At 38.2% G+C, this 18,195-nt stretch overlaps 1 protein-coding gene across 1 annotated transcript in view; it reads right to left on the bottom strand.

Moving 5' to 3' along the window:
- ca10a (carbonic anhydrase 10 (inactive)a) overlaps positions 1 to 17,976 on the bottom strand; it is a 267,157-nt gene extending 249,181 nt beyond the window's left edge. Inside the window, exon 1 of the mRNA XM_008437703.3 lies at positions 17,318 to 17,976. Within this exon, the coding sequence (XP_008435925.1) occupies positions 17,318 to 17,381 (64 nt within the window). The 5' untranslated portion in view covers positions 17,382 to 17,976. The remainder of the gene's footprint in view (positions 1 to 17,317) is intronic.
- Between the last annotated feature and the right edge of the window lie 219 nt (positions 17,977 to 18,195).

The raw sequence follows: 18,195 nt of genomic DNA, 5'->3' as shown, positions 1-18,195 counted from the left end.
GGGAGAACCACAGTGCTGGTTCTGTTGGACCTCAGTGCAGCTTTCGACACTGTTGACCACGACATTTTACTGAACCGGCTGGAGAGTTGGGTCGGACTCTCCGGTCCAGTGCTCAACTGGTTTGAATCTTACATAAAGAACAGGGATTTCTTTGTTTCAATTGGAAACTTCTCATCAGAGAGGTCAAAGGTCACATGTGGGGTACCCCAAGGTTCAATCCTAGGACCCCTTCTTTTCAATATTTATATGCTCCCACTGGCAAAGATTATAACAGGACATAGGATTAGCTACCACAATTATGCGGATGATACACAGCTCTACATCACGATGTCACCAGGTGACTCTGAACCCATCCAATCACTGAATAGATGCTTAGAACAGATCAATGTGTGGATGTGCCAAAACTTTCTCCAGCTAAACAGAAACAAAACTGAAGTTATTATCTTTGGACCTAAAGAGGAACGAACTAGAATCAATGCACAGCTTCAGTTATTACAACTAAAAACCAGCGATCAGGCCCGAAACCTGGGAGTAGTGATGGACTCTGACCTGAACCTTCAGAGCCACATTAAGACAGTCACAAAGTCGGCCTTCTATCACCTGAAGAACATCTCTAGGATTAGAGGACTTATGTCTCAGCACGATCTAGAGAAACTCATCCATGCATTTATCTTTAGCCGCATTGATTACTGCAACAGCGTCTTCACAGGTCTGACTAATAAATCAATCAAACAGCTGCAGCTGATCCAGAATGCTGCTGCTCGGGTTCTCACTAAAACCAGGAAGATAGAGCACATAACACCAGTTTTAAAGTCCCTACACTGGCTCCCTGTAGCTCAGAGAATAGACTTTAAAATACTGATGTTAGTTTATAAATCTCTGAACGGTTTAGCACCACAATACCTTAAAGATCTGTTATTACTGTACCAACCGTCTAGACCCCTCAGATCTTCTGGTTCTGGTCTGCTCTGCATCCCCAGAACCAGAACCAGACGAGGAGAAGCAGCATTCAGTTTCTACGCACCACAGATTTGGAACAAACTTCCAGAAAACTGTAAAACAGCTGAAACACTGGGTGCCTTTAAATCTCAACTTAAAACCCACCTGTTTAGAGTTGCTTATGGCTAAATTAGGGTTAGAGTGCGGGTTTTGATGTCTTCCATGTTTTTATGTCTTTAATGTTTTAATTTTTTTTTTTTTTTTTTTTTTTTTTTTTTTTTTTTTTTTTTTTCTTCTTTCTTTTATGTATGGGGAAGAAAGTGAAAAATGAGGGTGGAAAACGATGAAAATTAAAGTGGAATGGAAATGGAATGGAACCAGTTAAAGTCCGCGGGAGGGCAGACTCCTCTAACTATAAGTTAGTTAAATTCTGTGTGGGACGGCGGCGTCCTCTGGTAAGGGAGTTTGTTTTTTTTTAATTTTTATTTGTTTTTTAATTTTCTCTCTTTCTCACTGTTTGTTTCTGTTTTTATTTTGATTGTGTAAAGCACTTTGAAATGCCTTGCTGCTGAAATGTGCTATACAAATAAAATTTGATTGATTGATTGATATGCCCGCTTGTGTTGGTATATCTATCACTTTCAACACAGCGTTACATTTTTTTTCCCAGGTATACCGTTTGAGTACTGGGTACGCAAGTACTAGACTTATGTCCAACTCCTTAATCAAACTATGCCTAGATGGCAAAGATTCAACATCATGTCAAAGATTCTGGTCCATATTGATGTGATGGCATCACAACTGCAACCACATATGTTGGAAGCCAACATCCAGGGGATGTGTTGAGAACACTGAACATATCAAAGCCTTCAAAGAAGAAAACAAAGACTCAGTATGAGCTTAGTAACATGGTACATTATATACTTGCATACATTTCTCTCCAAATTTTACAATAATCCAAGCTGCGCTATTGCTTATAGCTCAGATATGAAATTTTTTCTGCAGCCACACAAAGCCAACTTGCTCTACTGAAGAACTAATTTGAAAATAAAACATTAAATCACACATAACATCAACTTTAGGGCAGTTAAAACTACCAATTTCTAAGATGGTTGTGTAGTGCAAATCTTTTAGCCAACAAATTTTAAAAACTGAATTTGCATTTTGGTAAAATGTTTCCAATGACTGACAACATTACAAAAACTGAAAATTCAAGAAGTCTTAAAAAAAAACACGTGCACACACAAATAAGCCACAAAAATAGAAATATTTAACTCTGAGGAAAATGTAACAGATTAAAAATTATTTAGCACATAAGGAGTGTAGTACTGTGGGTGAAATCAAGGTTGATGAAAGCCTGGGAGACAAATGCTGCCAAAACAGTCAAATGGAAAACACAAATTGGCCAAAATTACAGAGAGGATCATTCTTAAGAGTTCTTGATAATTGCAAGTTTGTCACTGAGAGCAACATCTTTTTCATTTTTCTGCCTCATTTTAGAGGCTGGATTCTTCTTTCTGCAGTTTCCTCTTAAAGTAAACTGTCATTATGATTTAAACAAAGGCAGTTGGGAAACATCAGTCAGGGTCCTAAACCATTTTCATGTCGAACTTTAAGAGTTATCCCAACTCAGTTTTTCAGAACACTATGTCCTCATTCTAAAATGTAGAAAAGGTCTGAAATTTATGGTAGATTTTTATGATTAGCTCTGACTTTATAAAGTATGAAAAGTTTGTAGTTACGAGACGAGGGAAGGGATGAAGAAGACTGAGAATGGACATCAGACACAAAAAAGAAATGGAGCACAACAACCACAACAACAGAAGATGCATCAAAACCAACAACACTAAAATGCTCCTCTGTGGTTAAAAGTGACTGGAATTTAAATATATTGGCTTAACACTAAATAGAGAATCGCTTTTGTTAACTTAGGACACTAAAATGCGAGTTGTGAGTAATATTCTTACCCACTATAATAAAAACACAATTTGGTCTAACATTAAAAAGAGGAACATCAATAGAAGATTAGATCATCAAGAAAGACTAGAAGAACAAGACAGAAGAGAAGATAGCAAAGAGGAATAAAAAAATATGCTAGGATGAAAAGAATGACAAACTTCATTCCAGGACTTTGTGTACTAAACAGTATATTTTATAGTGTATGCTTTTTTAATTCTGTTTTTAATTATTTTTTCTGTGCATGTAAAAGATTAATAAATTGTTTAATTTACTGGAGTTTACTTTTTTCTTGCATATCCTACATTTAATATAAAAATTAAAAGGTTTACTGAAAAGCACAGGGAAATTTAAAGCAGTTAACGTTCTGTCTAAAATCAATGGGTAATTGGCTAAACAACTTCCATTTCAATACTGATCAAAATAATTGTAATTTTCCCGTAATTAATTAAGCAGCCAGTGCTGAACTGGCTGGGCTGAAGAAGTGTCCTGCAGGGCACAGTGATGGTAATAGTAGCCCCCTATGTGAAGCCTAAGAGTACCAGGTACTATTGTTGTATGTGCTGGCTATCATGAATCTCAGCACTATACATACTGACCAAATAAACCTTTAGCAAGTGATAAAAAGTATACAAAATGGTTAAAATAAATTTTATTGACATAAACACTTTTTTTTTTTTTAAACATGCCAGTCTTACCACTCTCATTTACATAATTAGCAGCAGGCAGCTGTTTATATGTAAAACAACACTTAAATCCACTAAAAGGCTCTCTACAGATGAAGCCTGCTCCAAGCTGTGAAACATAGTGAAGCCATTTAGCAGCTAATGAGGTGGATCTAATTGAAGTATCGGTGGAAACCAAATCAGTGCTCGAAGGGGGAAGAGGGCGGAACTGCACTTGGAATCCACAGGTGATGGATATACATTTATTCATATGTGACTGTTTTTACTCTACAGTATGGAAATCCCGGTCGTCTCATTTTAAGACTTGGCAATAGTTTAAAAAAAAAAATCTAAATACTGCACAAAAAAAAAGCATATTTTCAATGAGCAATAAATAACGTCTGCTCTCCCCAGTCGGATTCAACAGCTTATGGAGGGTAGTACGCTTTTCTAAGCAAATTCCAGACTGAATTGAGCTGCAGTGCATTAGCTGTTGGTGTTTAAAGTTAACTGGCTGGTAATCAAAAGGAGCAGAAGGGCAGCAGACGCACAGCGACACTGACCAGACAGAAGCAACGAAGGGAATGGGCAGAGATTCAAGCAGAAACACACTGCGGACACCATATGCCACTGGGGTTTGCAACATGAGCTGCGTTTACTCATAGCATCAGGAGTGATTGCAAGCGTCCTTGGTAACATGCTTGTTTGGTGGCATATGGCCCGGCTGGTGGAGACACGTGTCATTGTCACCAATACACCAAAGGCCCCTACCCTCTGATTTCATCACGCCATTTAAAATTTCTAAGCTTCCCTGAGGTCATGTTGTTCTCCAAGGGTAGGCTGTGATTATCTTTAAACAACTAAAAATGACAAAAAATTAAAAAAACTGCTGCTTGTAACTGCAATTTTATTTTGTTCACAAGAATTGTCTCAGGTCCATAGGAATGGGTTGCAAGATAAAGTAGAAAGAACTGCAACTCCAAAAGGTTACCATTTGATTCAGCCCCATATTCACCACAACCAACTGGAACAGAGCATATTGCAGGGATTGTGCACCAATCAAACCAGTCTGTCCATTCATCTTCTGCTTCATACAGCATTCTACTTGAGATAAAAACTGATTCCCCAAATCAGTGTAAGGATTTCACTTTTTTTAAAAGATTTGGGCACAGAACGATGGCCTTGGATTTAGAAGATTCAGAGAGAGCAATGTAACTTTTGTCCTGCCTATGGAACAGTTTACCAGGGTCCTCATGCATAATGAGAAAGCAGCTTCCAGACTGGAAGGAGGCAGGCAAATTTTAGAAATGTGTAAATCCATGCGCTCGCATGTGGCTGCAAACCTTTCCTTTGTGCATCTCAAATAAGGTGGAATAGAGAACAGATGCAGGTGCCGATAGGACTGCCCTGTGGCCTCCTATAAATATATACATTTGTATGAATAGTAGAACTATTTCTAAGAGTGATAAATTCTTCAAACTAGAAAAGAAAAAAATTTAGTAAAATGATGGGATGTGCTGATCAATCCATGTGGAATTGCCTCTTGGAACAGCTGATTTTTCAGCAGCAATGTGGAGAGTGAGGAATGTGGAAGTCTATTCCATCTGGAGGAATTGGGTTTTGAACCACAAACTGCTACATTTTCTAGGCACCTTTGTGCATCACAAATAAGTTTCACATTTACTGAATGGAAATATTTTCATTCACAAAGAGGCATTGATTTCCAGACAGTGCCGTCATACCAACAAGAGTGCAGTGAACAGCTTCTCTCACATAAAGATCACAGAAAATTACAATTAAATTTCTGCCTGTTCAGCCACTGTGAGGAGAACCTTATGTATCCGAGGCCGTTCCATACGGCTGGCACGGCTCGGATGAGGCATTACTGTGATATTCTCGACCTGTCAGCCCGCTCCAGCTGCACAGACAATGTACGGCTCCTTCTAGTTTCCCCTCTAGAGCGAGCGTGGAGCAATCTGGGCAATCTGAAGAATAATAAAACACTCGTCGTCATGTGCCAGCAGATCAATATGGTCTCTGAGCACACCCTCCTTCCATCAGAGCCAAAGTTGCTATTGTTCCACTTTGGCGCAAGTATTCATGCGTGATCGTCTAGACCTCATTCACCTGAAGAATCCTCAAGCCTGACCTGTTTGGAGTTGTCTTGTTGCTCTAGCCCCGTTTTTTTTTTTTTTGTGCAGCCTTTAATTTTTAAATGCATTTTCTGCACACAGACCGATGTCCTTTTACATCTACATGTGACAGAGAGGAAATTTACAGTTTACATCCGATGGCGCTTTTCCCATCTATTCAGTTATTTTGTATGGGAGTTATATTAGTGTATGATGATAGATGTGGTTGAAGTTTATTGTTTAAGTTTAAAGAATAAAATGTTAAAATAATGAAAACATTGGATTCAGTGCTCCTTGGGTTAAATGTCACTGAATGAGTCAAATTTGAATGTATTAAGGTCAGATTTTGGTGCACTGTTTATTGTTTCTGTCAACTTTTAATCAGACTACTATAGACCCTTTAAGAATGGTACCTCCTAAAACAAGACAAAAAAAAGTGTTCAACTTAGTCAAGATTATAATAGGGTAGAAGAAAATGCATAGCTTTTGCCATCTTCATCTCCGAATCATATGCACTGTTCAAACTTTTTATTAAACGTCTTATTTCTTTATTTCTCTCTGAATACTTAATATTTTATTACCATTTTATTTTACTACCTTGACGTTGCGTGTGAAAGTCCCTTCCTGGAACTTTCTAAAAATGATAGCAGGATGTGTTTTAATAATGGATAAAGTGAGGTCACGATAGTGAGCCCATGACTATGAAGAGGCACATTGCTACAGAGTTCATATCTCGTCTCAAGTCTTTGGGGAAAAATAATGAACTACAACAACCAGACTTTTAGATTTGAGTCTACTGAAAGATAAAAGAGTAAATTTGACTTTTCTGGTTTCAGGACAGTTCAGAGACTTTTTCATAAAGTTGAAAAATCAAGCTTTTGAAGTAAAAATGTTAAAAAAAAGGGTATCATGCATTTTCTTCAAGAAACTACAATCTTTCCCAGTGGATACAATCTTAAACATGCATTCAACCAATTTTTCAATAAAGTGCACACCCACTTACCAGAAATTAGGTATCAAAACGGAAACAATACGCCTTTTTCCAATCACATTAAGATCGACTATACTTGGTTCCAGCTCCTTTTGGCCTCCGGAAATGAAACTAAAATTGACAGCTAATCTTTACCCAGGGGTCTTGGGGTTAATTAAGCTGTGGTTGTTGCTGTGTGTCAAACCCCCACACACTCGCATACACCTTCAGCCAACAACTGTACCACCAATTAACCTTTCTTGTTGGCCCCTCAGGCTTTGGAGCACACAAACACAGGTAGAACAAGTAGACCCCTGATAGAAAGGCGTCAGATGAGGTTTGAACCGGAAGCCCTCCTGCTGTGAGGCAACACAGTGGAGCAAGGTACAAAAAACAAAACAAAAAAAATCTTAAATTGTTTTTCTTTCTCCGCTTTTCTCTGCTGCCAGTGTGCTCTAATACTAAAATGTAAAACTTTATAAAACCATAGCAACAGTTACCTTGCTATGGTAATTACATGCATTTTTTTTCTCTTATATAGAAATCTGCTTTGGCTCATTAGCCGTTAGCGTCAGCCTTCTAGAAAATGTAACCTGCATGTTTGTAAAGTAAATACCCTGCAAGTTTAGGGAGAGTAAGATAGTGAGTGTTCACAACCACACCACATAACCCCACAATATAAAAAGTCTGAGCTCTCTTTTTAATTGCGTCATGCATATTTGCCCTATACGCTATTGTAACATTATAGATTTCTGTGCAGGGTTTCTCAGATGCCTTCCACATGAAAACCAGTTGAAAATACTCAGAGCTTTTCCAGTCAGGTAGAAGGAAACTAATTATGTAGGATAGAAGATATTGTGATAGTTTATGAATGCCTTCTACATCACATCTTATTTGAGTTCTGGCCTCTTGCCATCAAAGAAATAAGCTGTGTAAAAGCACACACAAATAGTCTCTATAGATCTCACAGGCCCACTAAAAAAAATAAAAAAAATCAATACCATTTTTTGTTTCTTAAGAATATCTGAAACAGCTAGAGTGTGCTGTAGGGGCAAGCCAATTCTCTTATTCATGCTTAGTCATAAGATCAGAAGAACAGCCTAAAGAGGGTCTGATTATAATAGGGCATAATCAATACTTGTAGTCACTGTATATCTAGGTCCTCAAATGACAAGCCAGAAAAGAAAATAAGCAGGAAGGTTAAATTGCTATAATAATAAAAAGGCAATGCATAATGGCTTTGCTGAATGAATGCGATTGATTGGATAAAACCAGAAGCATCATTTGGCTTGCTTCTTCTCTTTTAACATCACAGTGGGCAGGAGCAGCCAACTGCAACAAGAGGCAAACAATAGGGGTCTTTGAACATCCAATACTTTGATCTGATCCATGAGAGACCCATGGAATACCTACAGGAATCATATCAAATGAATGAGGAACCCATACAGTGAGGGAATTAATGAGAAACGAATAATCTATTTTCAACCATTTCTATCCAGAGCTGCAACGGCGTTCCAGGATTCCAAACCATGGGGATGTGGTGAGAATAATCAAAGGATCTGCTAGAAAATCTAGCTAAACTGTCTAAAATAGGAGGGTGAAAAATGTAGCCGATGAGAACACCAGAGGTGTTCAAACTCTGATTAAGAAGCCACGGTTCTGTAGAACAAAAAGGTTTTAGCCACAAGCAGACGAATGTTTGTTTGAGCTGAAACAATCTGAAAAAGGTGATGTTGCCATTTCAAGATGCACAATAAGAAGGCTGTTCAAAACAACAGGCTGCATAGTTCAGTCCCCAGATGAGTGAGATTACCATGTCAACAGCACAGCATGAAAAGTTAACCAAAAGGGATCTTAAAAACCAAAAGTGAATGCTGCATTTGAGAGGAAAGTAGTATAAATTCCTTACTGCTATATACAAAAGTGGTTTGCCAATTATATTGCAAAATGTGAATCACAAAGGTACTGAGAACTTGCTCCAGATTTATGCAAGAGAAAAGTTATCAGGGAATATTCCAGAAAATGTTGCAATCAGCAGCCATCAAGCTGCACAAGAGAGATACCCTGATGTTCCAAAATGACTATCCAAGTTGACTCCTGAAGAAAAACTGAAGGTTCTGGAATGACCATCTCAGTCTCTTTGGGGAAAACTCAAATGTGCAGTGGATTCACTTTGGACTAGAGACTTTTTGGCACAAGTGAAGTTACATGTCTGCATGGCAAAGGGCAATGCATGGTCATGATTATTTCCACTTCAGGACTGAGCCTATTGGGTTAACTTATGTTGCCATTATGATTTAAAAAGAACAAACAATTATTTGATAATAAATGGCTTCACCCAGCCAAATAAAAGAAAATTATTCCATTATTCATATTTTCTTAAATAAAAAATAAAATGGAATAAAACAGAAACAATAGATGTGAATATTTTTTTGAAATTACATTTAAAAAAATTATTTTTAATTGAATTAAAAAAAAAAAGATAGCATGCAACTTGGCTTAACATCTGTCAAGTGTTAGTACTTCAGCCCAATTCCTATTTTTCAGTCCATTTGACCCCAAAATGTTGTCATCTGCACTCACCCACAGAGCTCCACTAGGAGTTCCTGTGGATATCTGTATTCAGGCGAGATTTTTGTGACCAAAAATGAATGTGCTTACAGGGACAATATTAATCTGAATCAGTGTGGTGTGATAACGGCGCATGCTTGTCTGCAAGATCCAAGTGGGTGGTTGAGAGGTATATCAAGGTCTTAAAAATCATCAAATGGTGCTTTCACACCACAATAGTTAGGTGTATTCAACTCCATGGTGATAGGCATAAGAAAAAATGTCTCAATTATATTTGGTTTTGTTCATTTTCACACTACACCTTTAAGAGTCAACCAAGTGCCTGGACAACTATGCAGTTACAGCAGCTGCTCATTTGGGTGCCGTTACCAAAAGCTGCCCAGCATGAACTGCCTTGGCATGTTACCATATGTTTCTGATGTAAATAACAGAAATAGAGATAGATGAATGATAGGGTGCCGTTATTAAACAGACCTTGCACCAGCATTGAAGAGTCTTGGCCTGTCAATTAGTTTGGATTTTTCCAATAGCAGAAGAGTTACCCTACAAGCAAGGACTTAGATTTAAGAGGTTTCTCTGGTCTGTATGAAAATATCTGTATGCCAAATTAAGTCTAAAGTGAACCATTCTGTGGTTTTTTAAGGTTTACTAGTTTACTTCTCCATTCGTCCATCCATCTGACCGTGATTTAGAGTGAACGTGCATCTCAAATGTTTCAACAATACTGAGATTTATCTTACAGGATGCAACAGTTGTTAATGTCAAAGCCCATAAGAATCCATACTCAAAGTAAACAAGGCTGGATCTAAAGGTAAAACGCCATTTAATAATTGAAAAAATGGACCATTTCTTAGAAATAGAAAAAGAAACGGGGTGAACTGATTCAGGGTGAACTGATTCAGTCCTGCTTCATCCCCTGGGACACATTTAACAGTCACGCAGGTTTTTCTACCATCCCCAAAATGACACTTGGAAAGCCAATTCTCATGAAGACCAGCTTGCAAATTATGGGGTATTGACTTCAAATTTGATTACATGTGATTCCTAATGTGGACAAGAAAACTGGTTCCAAAGGAATGCAATTAAGCCAACTGATTGATTTATTCAAATTATTCTTCTCAATAAAGTGTCATTCTCTCTCAAACGTGCCCAATCTCAACTTTTCTTTATATTACACTATTGAACAGAATGCATCGAGTATTCTAAGCACTTTTGGGGATTTATTAGGAAAACAATCTTTAAATATTTCTATGAGTTATAAACCTAAAGTTAAGCAACCAGAGTTTAGTAGACTGAACTCTAATCATAAATCTACTTATCAAAGTGCAGCACAGTCTACTTATCAAACATTATGCACATGTACATTAGAGGGTCTGGAGAGCTGTATGAAGTCTCTTGAACATCAAAGCCTTTCAGTCCATTATTCCTGGATTATAATTGGCAATCAATAACAGGAAGATTCCATATTCAAGATAATTATGCTCTTATGCCTGATTTCTTGTAAGAGCAAGAAAGAAATGTCAGAAGATGGTCCAAGTAATACCCAACCCTACAATTTACAGAAGCCTAAGAGGTTCAATCCTGAGTCACCCATAAAGTGCACTAAACAAAACCAAGTGGTCATAATCCTCGCTTAAGTTCTTTGGGAGAAGGGAAAATATAACTTGTTGGGTCTTGTGATATTTACAGTATTATACAAGACTAAGTGTTGAGTATACAGGACAAGTCTTAAGTTACACCAATTTAACCCTTAATTAAGTGTGCATACAACAGAAAAAGGGATTACAATATAACTTCAGTTTGTGCTTTTGTGTCATGCTTATATTTCAGGGGACTGCTGAGTATACTCAAAATACTCAAGCTGAAGAAGGTGAATAATGAAAACTTTAAGGGCTGAGCATCACTTCATTCCACTAGATTCTCAACTTCCTTCTGTGCTCTATCTGGAATTTCTCCCATTGAGGTGAATTTTTCTGGTAGAATTTCAACCAGACCAAACAGTAAACAGAAGTATGTGTTGGCCACGCTTCCAAACTCTGACTTAACATTAAAAGCCATCTTGTTTGGCTTGGCACTTCTCTCTTTGCAGTGGGAGGACGGTTGATTACAGCTGGTAAGCCTCAGCGAATCAAACTGGCACATTACATACGTCATGGCCAAACCTTAGTGATTAGTTAAATATCTAACGTTTAACGCTTCAGAGTCCACTACACCAGCAATTAGCAGTTTCTCAATAGCCAAGGCCATCAGTACGGAGTGGTTGGTTTTTACCAGACTAGAGCTGATCTGACTCAAACGACAAATGTGGGTGAGAGCGAACAACACTGACCCAAGAGAACATGATACAAAAGCACAAAACAAGAATACAGAAACTAAACAAACCTATATAGAATGAAGCAAGAGCTCAATGAACAAAAAATAAACGGTGAAAACACAGAAGAACCCAAATTCAAGCACTCTTGATATCTTGATATTGACATTAATTCAAAATAAAGCGCATTAAATAACATACTCCTTGTGTGTTACACTGAGAAGTTTGAAGGTTTTCAGTTGAGATTCACTTATTCAATTCAATATTGTATTAATGCAATAGGGAAATTAAACGTAATTCATTAATTTAGATTCTTCAAAGAGTTATTGAACATGCACACAAAAATCCCCAACTAAATTTTCAGAATACGTAAAGTCAATTACAACTGAGAGGCAGGAAAAAGAAAAATGACTGATGTCCATTACTGACCTATTGATAGGTGCATTACCTTAAAAAAATGTACTGTAAATGGAATTCAGAAAAAATGAAAAAAAAAGGAAAATCTTTCAAGAGGCCATTAATTGGTGGAGGTCACTGACACGGTCAGTCAGTGACCTCCACCAGGTAAATGATCTAAATTTGCTGGAAAAATGAAGAAAATAGACCCTGCATTCTCACCTACGGATCTCTGACCTCTCAAGAGTAAATGCTTTTAACTTCAAAACAAAATGACAGAGTGGAGAGTATTTGATAGAGCTGCATGCAATGGAAAACTCTGGATTTTCATTGAAACAGTCTTCTGAATTTAGCCAACCCATCTGTACTCTTCAAGTAAACTGAAAGGTTATATTTGGTCAGAAAGGTTCATAGAAAAAAAAAAAGTTTGTCAACGGAATATCAAACCTTTTTAAGTCACGAACATTTGGGGACCATGATCATTTCTAACATTTATATTATATTTATTTGTGTGTTCAGAAACTACACATTAGTTGTTTTACTACACAGTCCAAATCCATTGGTGCTGTCAAAACTTCATGCTGGTATCCCCAGAAACATCGTGGACCTACACTGAAAGAATCAAAGATATTTGAATTGCACTAAAGTTTAGGGCTCATTCATAAAGTGTCTTCAGGTGACATTTGTTTAATCTGTGCAAAAATATTACATATGTGGTAAAGTCTGATGGCTCGCAGTAGTTAGTTTCTCTTATTCAAACGTTACGGTGGCGGCAGATCTGGCTGTGCAGGAGGCTTGAGAACAGAAGACATGCTTCACTACTTTTTATTTCAACTTCATTTCAAATACACTGCAGTTCTTAGGTTTCTATGAACACAGGATTTAGATTGGTTTTAGGCATTTACATCCACTACAGTTCTAGATGGCACGGATAGGGAGCTGGTTGTGTGACATGAGCATGAGTAGCCGGCTCTTCAGTCTCAGAACTATTTCAACTCGGAGAAGATGGCGCGACTGGATGATGCGACTTCATTTCAGACCTCACACAGTCAGTGCTTCGCTGTATGACTAATCTTGACAGGATTGCTGTGAATTTCTTTCGGTTTCATTTGTTACTTTGCATGCTGATCAGATGTGTGTCTGTATTGTGCCTCTCCCGTGAAAACCTCAGCAAGAAGTCGCAGGTTTCAGTGTGTAATGTAATCATGTAATCATTACCTCTCTAATTGTTGCCACGGTAATCTGTAGCCGTAATTTGTTTTTACTAATACACCAGCTCTTTTGTCACAGTTAAGTGGACATTTTAATTATTTGTTTCCATTGTCACGTTCAAGCATCAACTCCATTACAATTATACGAATGATAATGTGTCTTTTTTTTTTTTATATCTTATCTCAAAATTACACATGGAGCTCCATCTTTTCAGAGCCCACCAAGCAAGTCTCTTCCTTGTGAAAGCGGCACCAAGCTCTGGCTCTCGATTGCATCAGATATTTAAGTCTTAGCGCTGATAAGAGTCATGTTCAAATTCCATGCTCAACTGTGCTACATAACAGACATCTTAAGAAATCTGGTTTAACCGGATTTCAAACTATGTACAGCTCAGAAAATACAACTCCATCCGATTTGATAGGTGAAGAAGACACCGTTATGAAAAAGAAAGTCCTCCAATTAGTTACAGTCCCAAACAATTATGAAGAGTTTCACCAACCAACTTGAGTCAAATAAGTACGGATGATGCACGGCTGTAAAAGGCTAGCACACATGCCAGGTCACAAATCAAAGTGTAGACATCCTGGACAAACAGAGCAGTTTTTAGTGTTCACATTCTATCGTGCATACAAGCATTTAGATCTGAACTTTTGCACATGTCACATGTTTATCATGACTTTAGATACATTCACATCTTCAAATGAACCTTTTATCCTAAAGACAATGCCGTGAGACCTTCAAGATATGAGTTTTGAAGACCTTGCTGTGCTGTCACAATCAAAAGATGTTTGTTTAAATGGCTGTCAGGATGTCAGTATGTGTCAGACATTTAAAAAAGTCTGACTTTTGAGTTAGAAATTCACAAAGTTTTGAAACCAGTGAATGATAAATTCACAGTCACAACTTTAAAAAGTGAGTGACAGGTAAATCTGATAGCGAACCAGCTCCAAGCAGGAGATCTATAAATCATTTACACTGACTATATAGAATGCCAGACAAAAACATTTTTTTTGTAATAGCTTGGTAAAGTGATGCGAGGACAAGTAGACAAAACTTTCCTCTGGTTTGAGGTCAGACTGATGACACGTCGTTCTCTTCCAGAAGCTGCCAGCACACAAAGCTGATGACTCAGGCAACAGAACCAACAAGTTTAGTTCAAATGAACTTAAATTAAACCTGATCAGATAGATGAGATTCCGTTGTAGAATTGCTTCTGTGCACCCACTTTGCATTTTTCCATAATTTTCACTAAATTTTCTGCACAGAAATTTGCTTTACCTTACTGAAATGTCTAATGACCATTTGTAAATCTGCAAGTTCCAGTCTGTGTAACCTTTTGACTGAATCAACAGCTGGTGTGCAGAGATTACCCATTCTGCATAGGCAACAATCCAAATGAGGCAACATGAGATAGATTCTGACCACACAAGGGACTCCTCACACCTGAATGATGCTGGTTCTGGTGTGAAAAGCTGACGGACCCAAATGTCTACCTGCTTTGAATTACAATACACTTTCCTTTTTCACCTCCTCTCTTGCCAACATCCAACCCCATATTTACCAGGTATAACTGAAAATTAGGCTGTGAGCCCTTTGTTCAAATTCCAAATCAGAATCAGTTACATTAGATCTTCAATTATATTAAATATAGGTTTTTTTTTATCTCCACAATAATAAAAAAAATCTTTAAAGGGGGATATTATGTAAAACTGAATTTTATATCACGTTTTGGTATAATTCAAAGCATAACTGCAGTGTTGCTTTGATTTCATGCTAGTCTGAAGGATTTCTTAATCTCCCATAGCAGCCCTTTAAGATGCTTGCCCTCAAAGCGATGCTTCAACTCCACCAGCCTAGTGCTTACAACAATTATCAAACATCTAGTCAAACTCCTCACCTTAAAACACAAACTACTTCTCATTCAAATGCTCCCAAGAACAGCTGTATACTGCACTATGAGGTGCTGAAGGCGGACCGTCTGAAAGAACAGAAGCTTCTTAAAGAGACAGAGGTCAATTTCAAAGCCTCAAATTACAAAATCAATTTGCTTTTATTTATGTTTGATATATGCAGCATTTTTACAACTGAAGGCAACAGTTCCTTGATTGTGATATAAAATGTCTGTGCCTGAAAAATAAATATTGTCAATTTATGAAATGTCATGTAGTTTTTTTGTTTCTTTAAGAAAATACATTTAAATAAAAGAAAACCTAACAGAATTTTTGCATGTAGTCAAACTCAAGAACATAACGTGTGGGGGTATATATACACACACCATCACTCCCTCCTTTAAAGGGGAAGCATTGTGCATTTTTCAGATAGGGATATTTTATAGCATAATATATTAACTTACTTTCAGTTGTTATGAAAAAGCTACATATTCAATAACTGAAAATAAATTTGACTTTGCAATTTAATGCCTTAAAACTGAGCATCTGTCTCTTTAAGAAGCTCCTACTCTTTCCCACACTCTGCCTTCAGCTCCATTAAGTAGTTTACAGCCATTCAGGAGGATGTATGATAAACTCAACAGAAGTGTAATTCCACCATGTGTGTGCCAATTGCTGCTGCCACTAGGCTGAATGAGCAGAATATGGAAAATTTTATGCAGGAGTGCCTGTGAGGCAGAAGCTAAGCTGGAGGCTGCAGCTCCGGAGATGTGCGAAAAACGTGGCGGTTGGTGAGAGAAAGCATTTAGGCACCCCAAATGGCTGCTAAAGGAGAGTATAGGATTTCTCAAACATGCAGAAAAGAATTAAAGCAATAATGAGGGGAGATGAAAAAGTGATTTTAGTGTCCTTTCATCTGTTTCAGATCTACTGCAGGGACATGGTTCTCAATGTTAAACTTTACACATGCTCCCTATGAACTTGTTGAACTGCTGCCGTCAGACAGTACAGCAGCATCAAAGGCAACACCCCTAACCTGCTTCACAACCTTCTGCCTCAAGCCGTTTAACTGTGGAAGTACTGTTAAGATTACGTATTTTACAGCATCTCACCCATTTTAATTGTTTTATGATCGTCCTTGTTATAGATCAGACATACCATTTGATTTGAAACCATGTAGTATTGGAAAAGCTTTCCATTAAATACTCCAAACACATGGTGAGACTTAATTTGTAAGGGCTGCTCCCCTGATCTAAAGAAGCTGCATCAGACTTAAACTCCACTATGCATATTTAAAACCTGAGAGATCTAACATAATGTCTTGGCAGGAATTTTAGTCCAACTTTATAATTGATAGAAAAAGAAAAAAGAGAGAAAATAGGAAGGCTAAATGGAAGATAGCAAAAGCACTTCTCACACAAAAAAGGCATTTTGATGAAGAGAAGATAACCAAAGACAAACATGGGTGGAGGCAAATCGTGTTTTGTGATCTTCATAATGGAAAAAAAAAGTCTGCAAGAATATTTAAAAATCCCCCTTCACCTGACAAGCGCAGTACGCAGACAGGAATTTACGCACGAGTTGCCATAAATTCCCAGATTTGCGTCATTTAGAAACACTGAATACAAAACCTGCCATATATTTCCATCGTTCCAGTTTCCAACACAATTCAAAGCTAGAAGTCATCTATGCAACCAGCAAGCCAACAAGGAACAAACCCGGTAAAAACTACAGAGTAAGGAAAGAACCAAAAGGCGCGTCAACATGTCCACAGAAAACCGTTAACTCAGGGCGCAATCTACAGCGCCACAACACCGCAGATCGCGCTGCTGCGCACGAAAGCTCCAGTCTCAGAAGTTTCTGAAGCGCCGAGGTTTCATTAATACCAGAGGGGGTAGATGAATAGTTTAAAAAGAAAAAGCCTAAAGCCTGAACGTGTTCTTTGAAACTGTTAATATTTTGAAGCCCCGTTGTGTCATCCATGCGTCAAGGGCTGCGCATCCAGTCCTGGAAACTGGAGAAAATGTAATCTCTGTTTTTAACAAAACAACCACACAGAGTGAATGATGCAGTAAGCCAAATAAAACACGATCTGAAGGCGTCAATACGCATTTTTAGTGGATTCATCCACACCTCAACACCCAACCCCACCCCCGTCACACATCAGTTCTCCCCAAAGTCCCGTACTCTTGCGTTAATCTCAGTCAAACATCTTTAATATCTGCCCATATTGATTGCACCTGCCCAGAAAGGCGAAAGCGACGCCCATGACTCACCTGATATGCACACAATAACATTCGCGTGAAGAATGATCAATAGCTCCCAAATTATATCCATCATCTGTCCTCATTCCACGCGCATCACGCACACGATTGGGGGTTTTAAAATAAAAATGGGGCAAAACAAATGGGAAGCGGGTCTTTGGGTTATCAGATGCTGAAGTTGTGTCCTGTCACGCTGGATCCCGCTGAACACCTTCCGCCAGGTATCCTCCACACCAGACGCATAGCAGGTGATCAGATCCTCAGGACGGGGGAGATGGCTTTCACAGATCAGGAAGAAAACAATCAAGAACTCCAGAGAGAAAGATCCAAGAGCAGATTCCTCCGAGCAGTTAGTTCATAGTAATATTCCAGTGCATCCATCCATCCGTCCGCTCATCCATCCGGCGCCGTCCTCTTTACATATCAGCGGACATCCCGTCCTCAAAGACGCGTCAAAAAATTATCTTTGGGAGGGTTTTTTTGTTTGTTTTCTCCCACAGGAAGGTGTGGGAAAGTAAAAATAATACCGACAGATTTTTTTGTAATTACTGCGTAAGCTGTGGGGTCCGTCTAACACCTGGAGACGAACCCACAACTCGGCAAAACTCGCATCCAGGTGCAAGCCTTCGATCCAGACTTCTCCGCGTCACCGGAACTTGCCAGCGTCAAGCTAGACACTGTGGCAACTAAACTTCCGGGGAGCACTTCAAATTAAGAGTTTTGAGGATTTTTTTTTTTTTTACTTGTATTTAAGACTGAAATGTGGAATTTTTCAGGCAATTTTTGTCCGGTTTTTTTTTCTAGTACGGAGGGCAAAAGCTCGTCCTACCGAAGAGTTGTCTTCAAAATGTGACAAAAAAAAAAAAAACTAAACTAAAAAACTTAAGCGT

The sequence above is a fragment of the Poecilia reticulata genome, chromosome 19 (assembly GCF_904066995.2).
Source record: "Poecilia reticulata chromosome 19, P_reticulata-male-v2, whole genome shotgun sequence".
Taxonomy (NCBI): Eukaryota; Metazoa; Chordata; class Actinopteri; order Cyprinodontiformes; family Poeciliidae; genus Poecilia; species Poecilia reticulata.
Note: the sequence above shows the minus strand (reverse complement) of the source record. Positions and strands in the feature narration are given on the sequence as shown.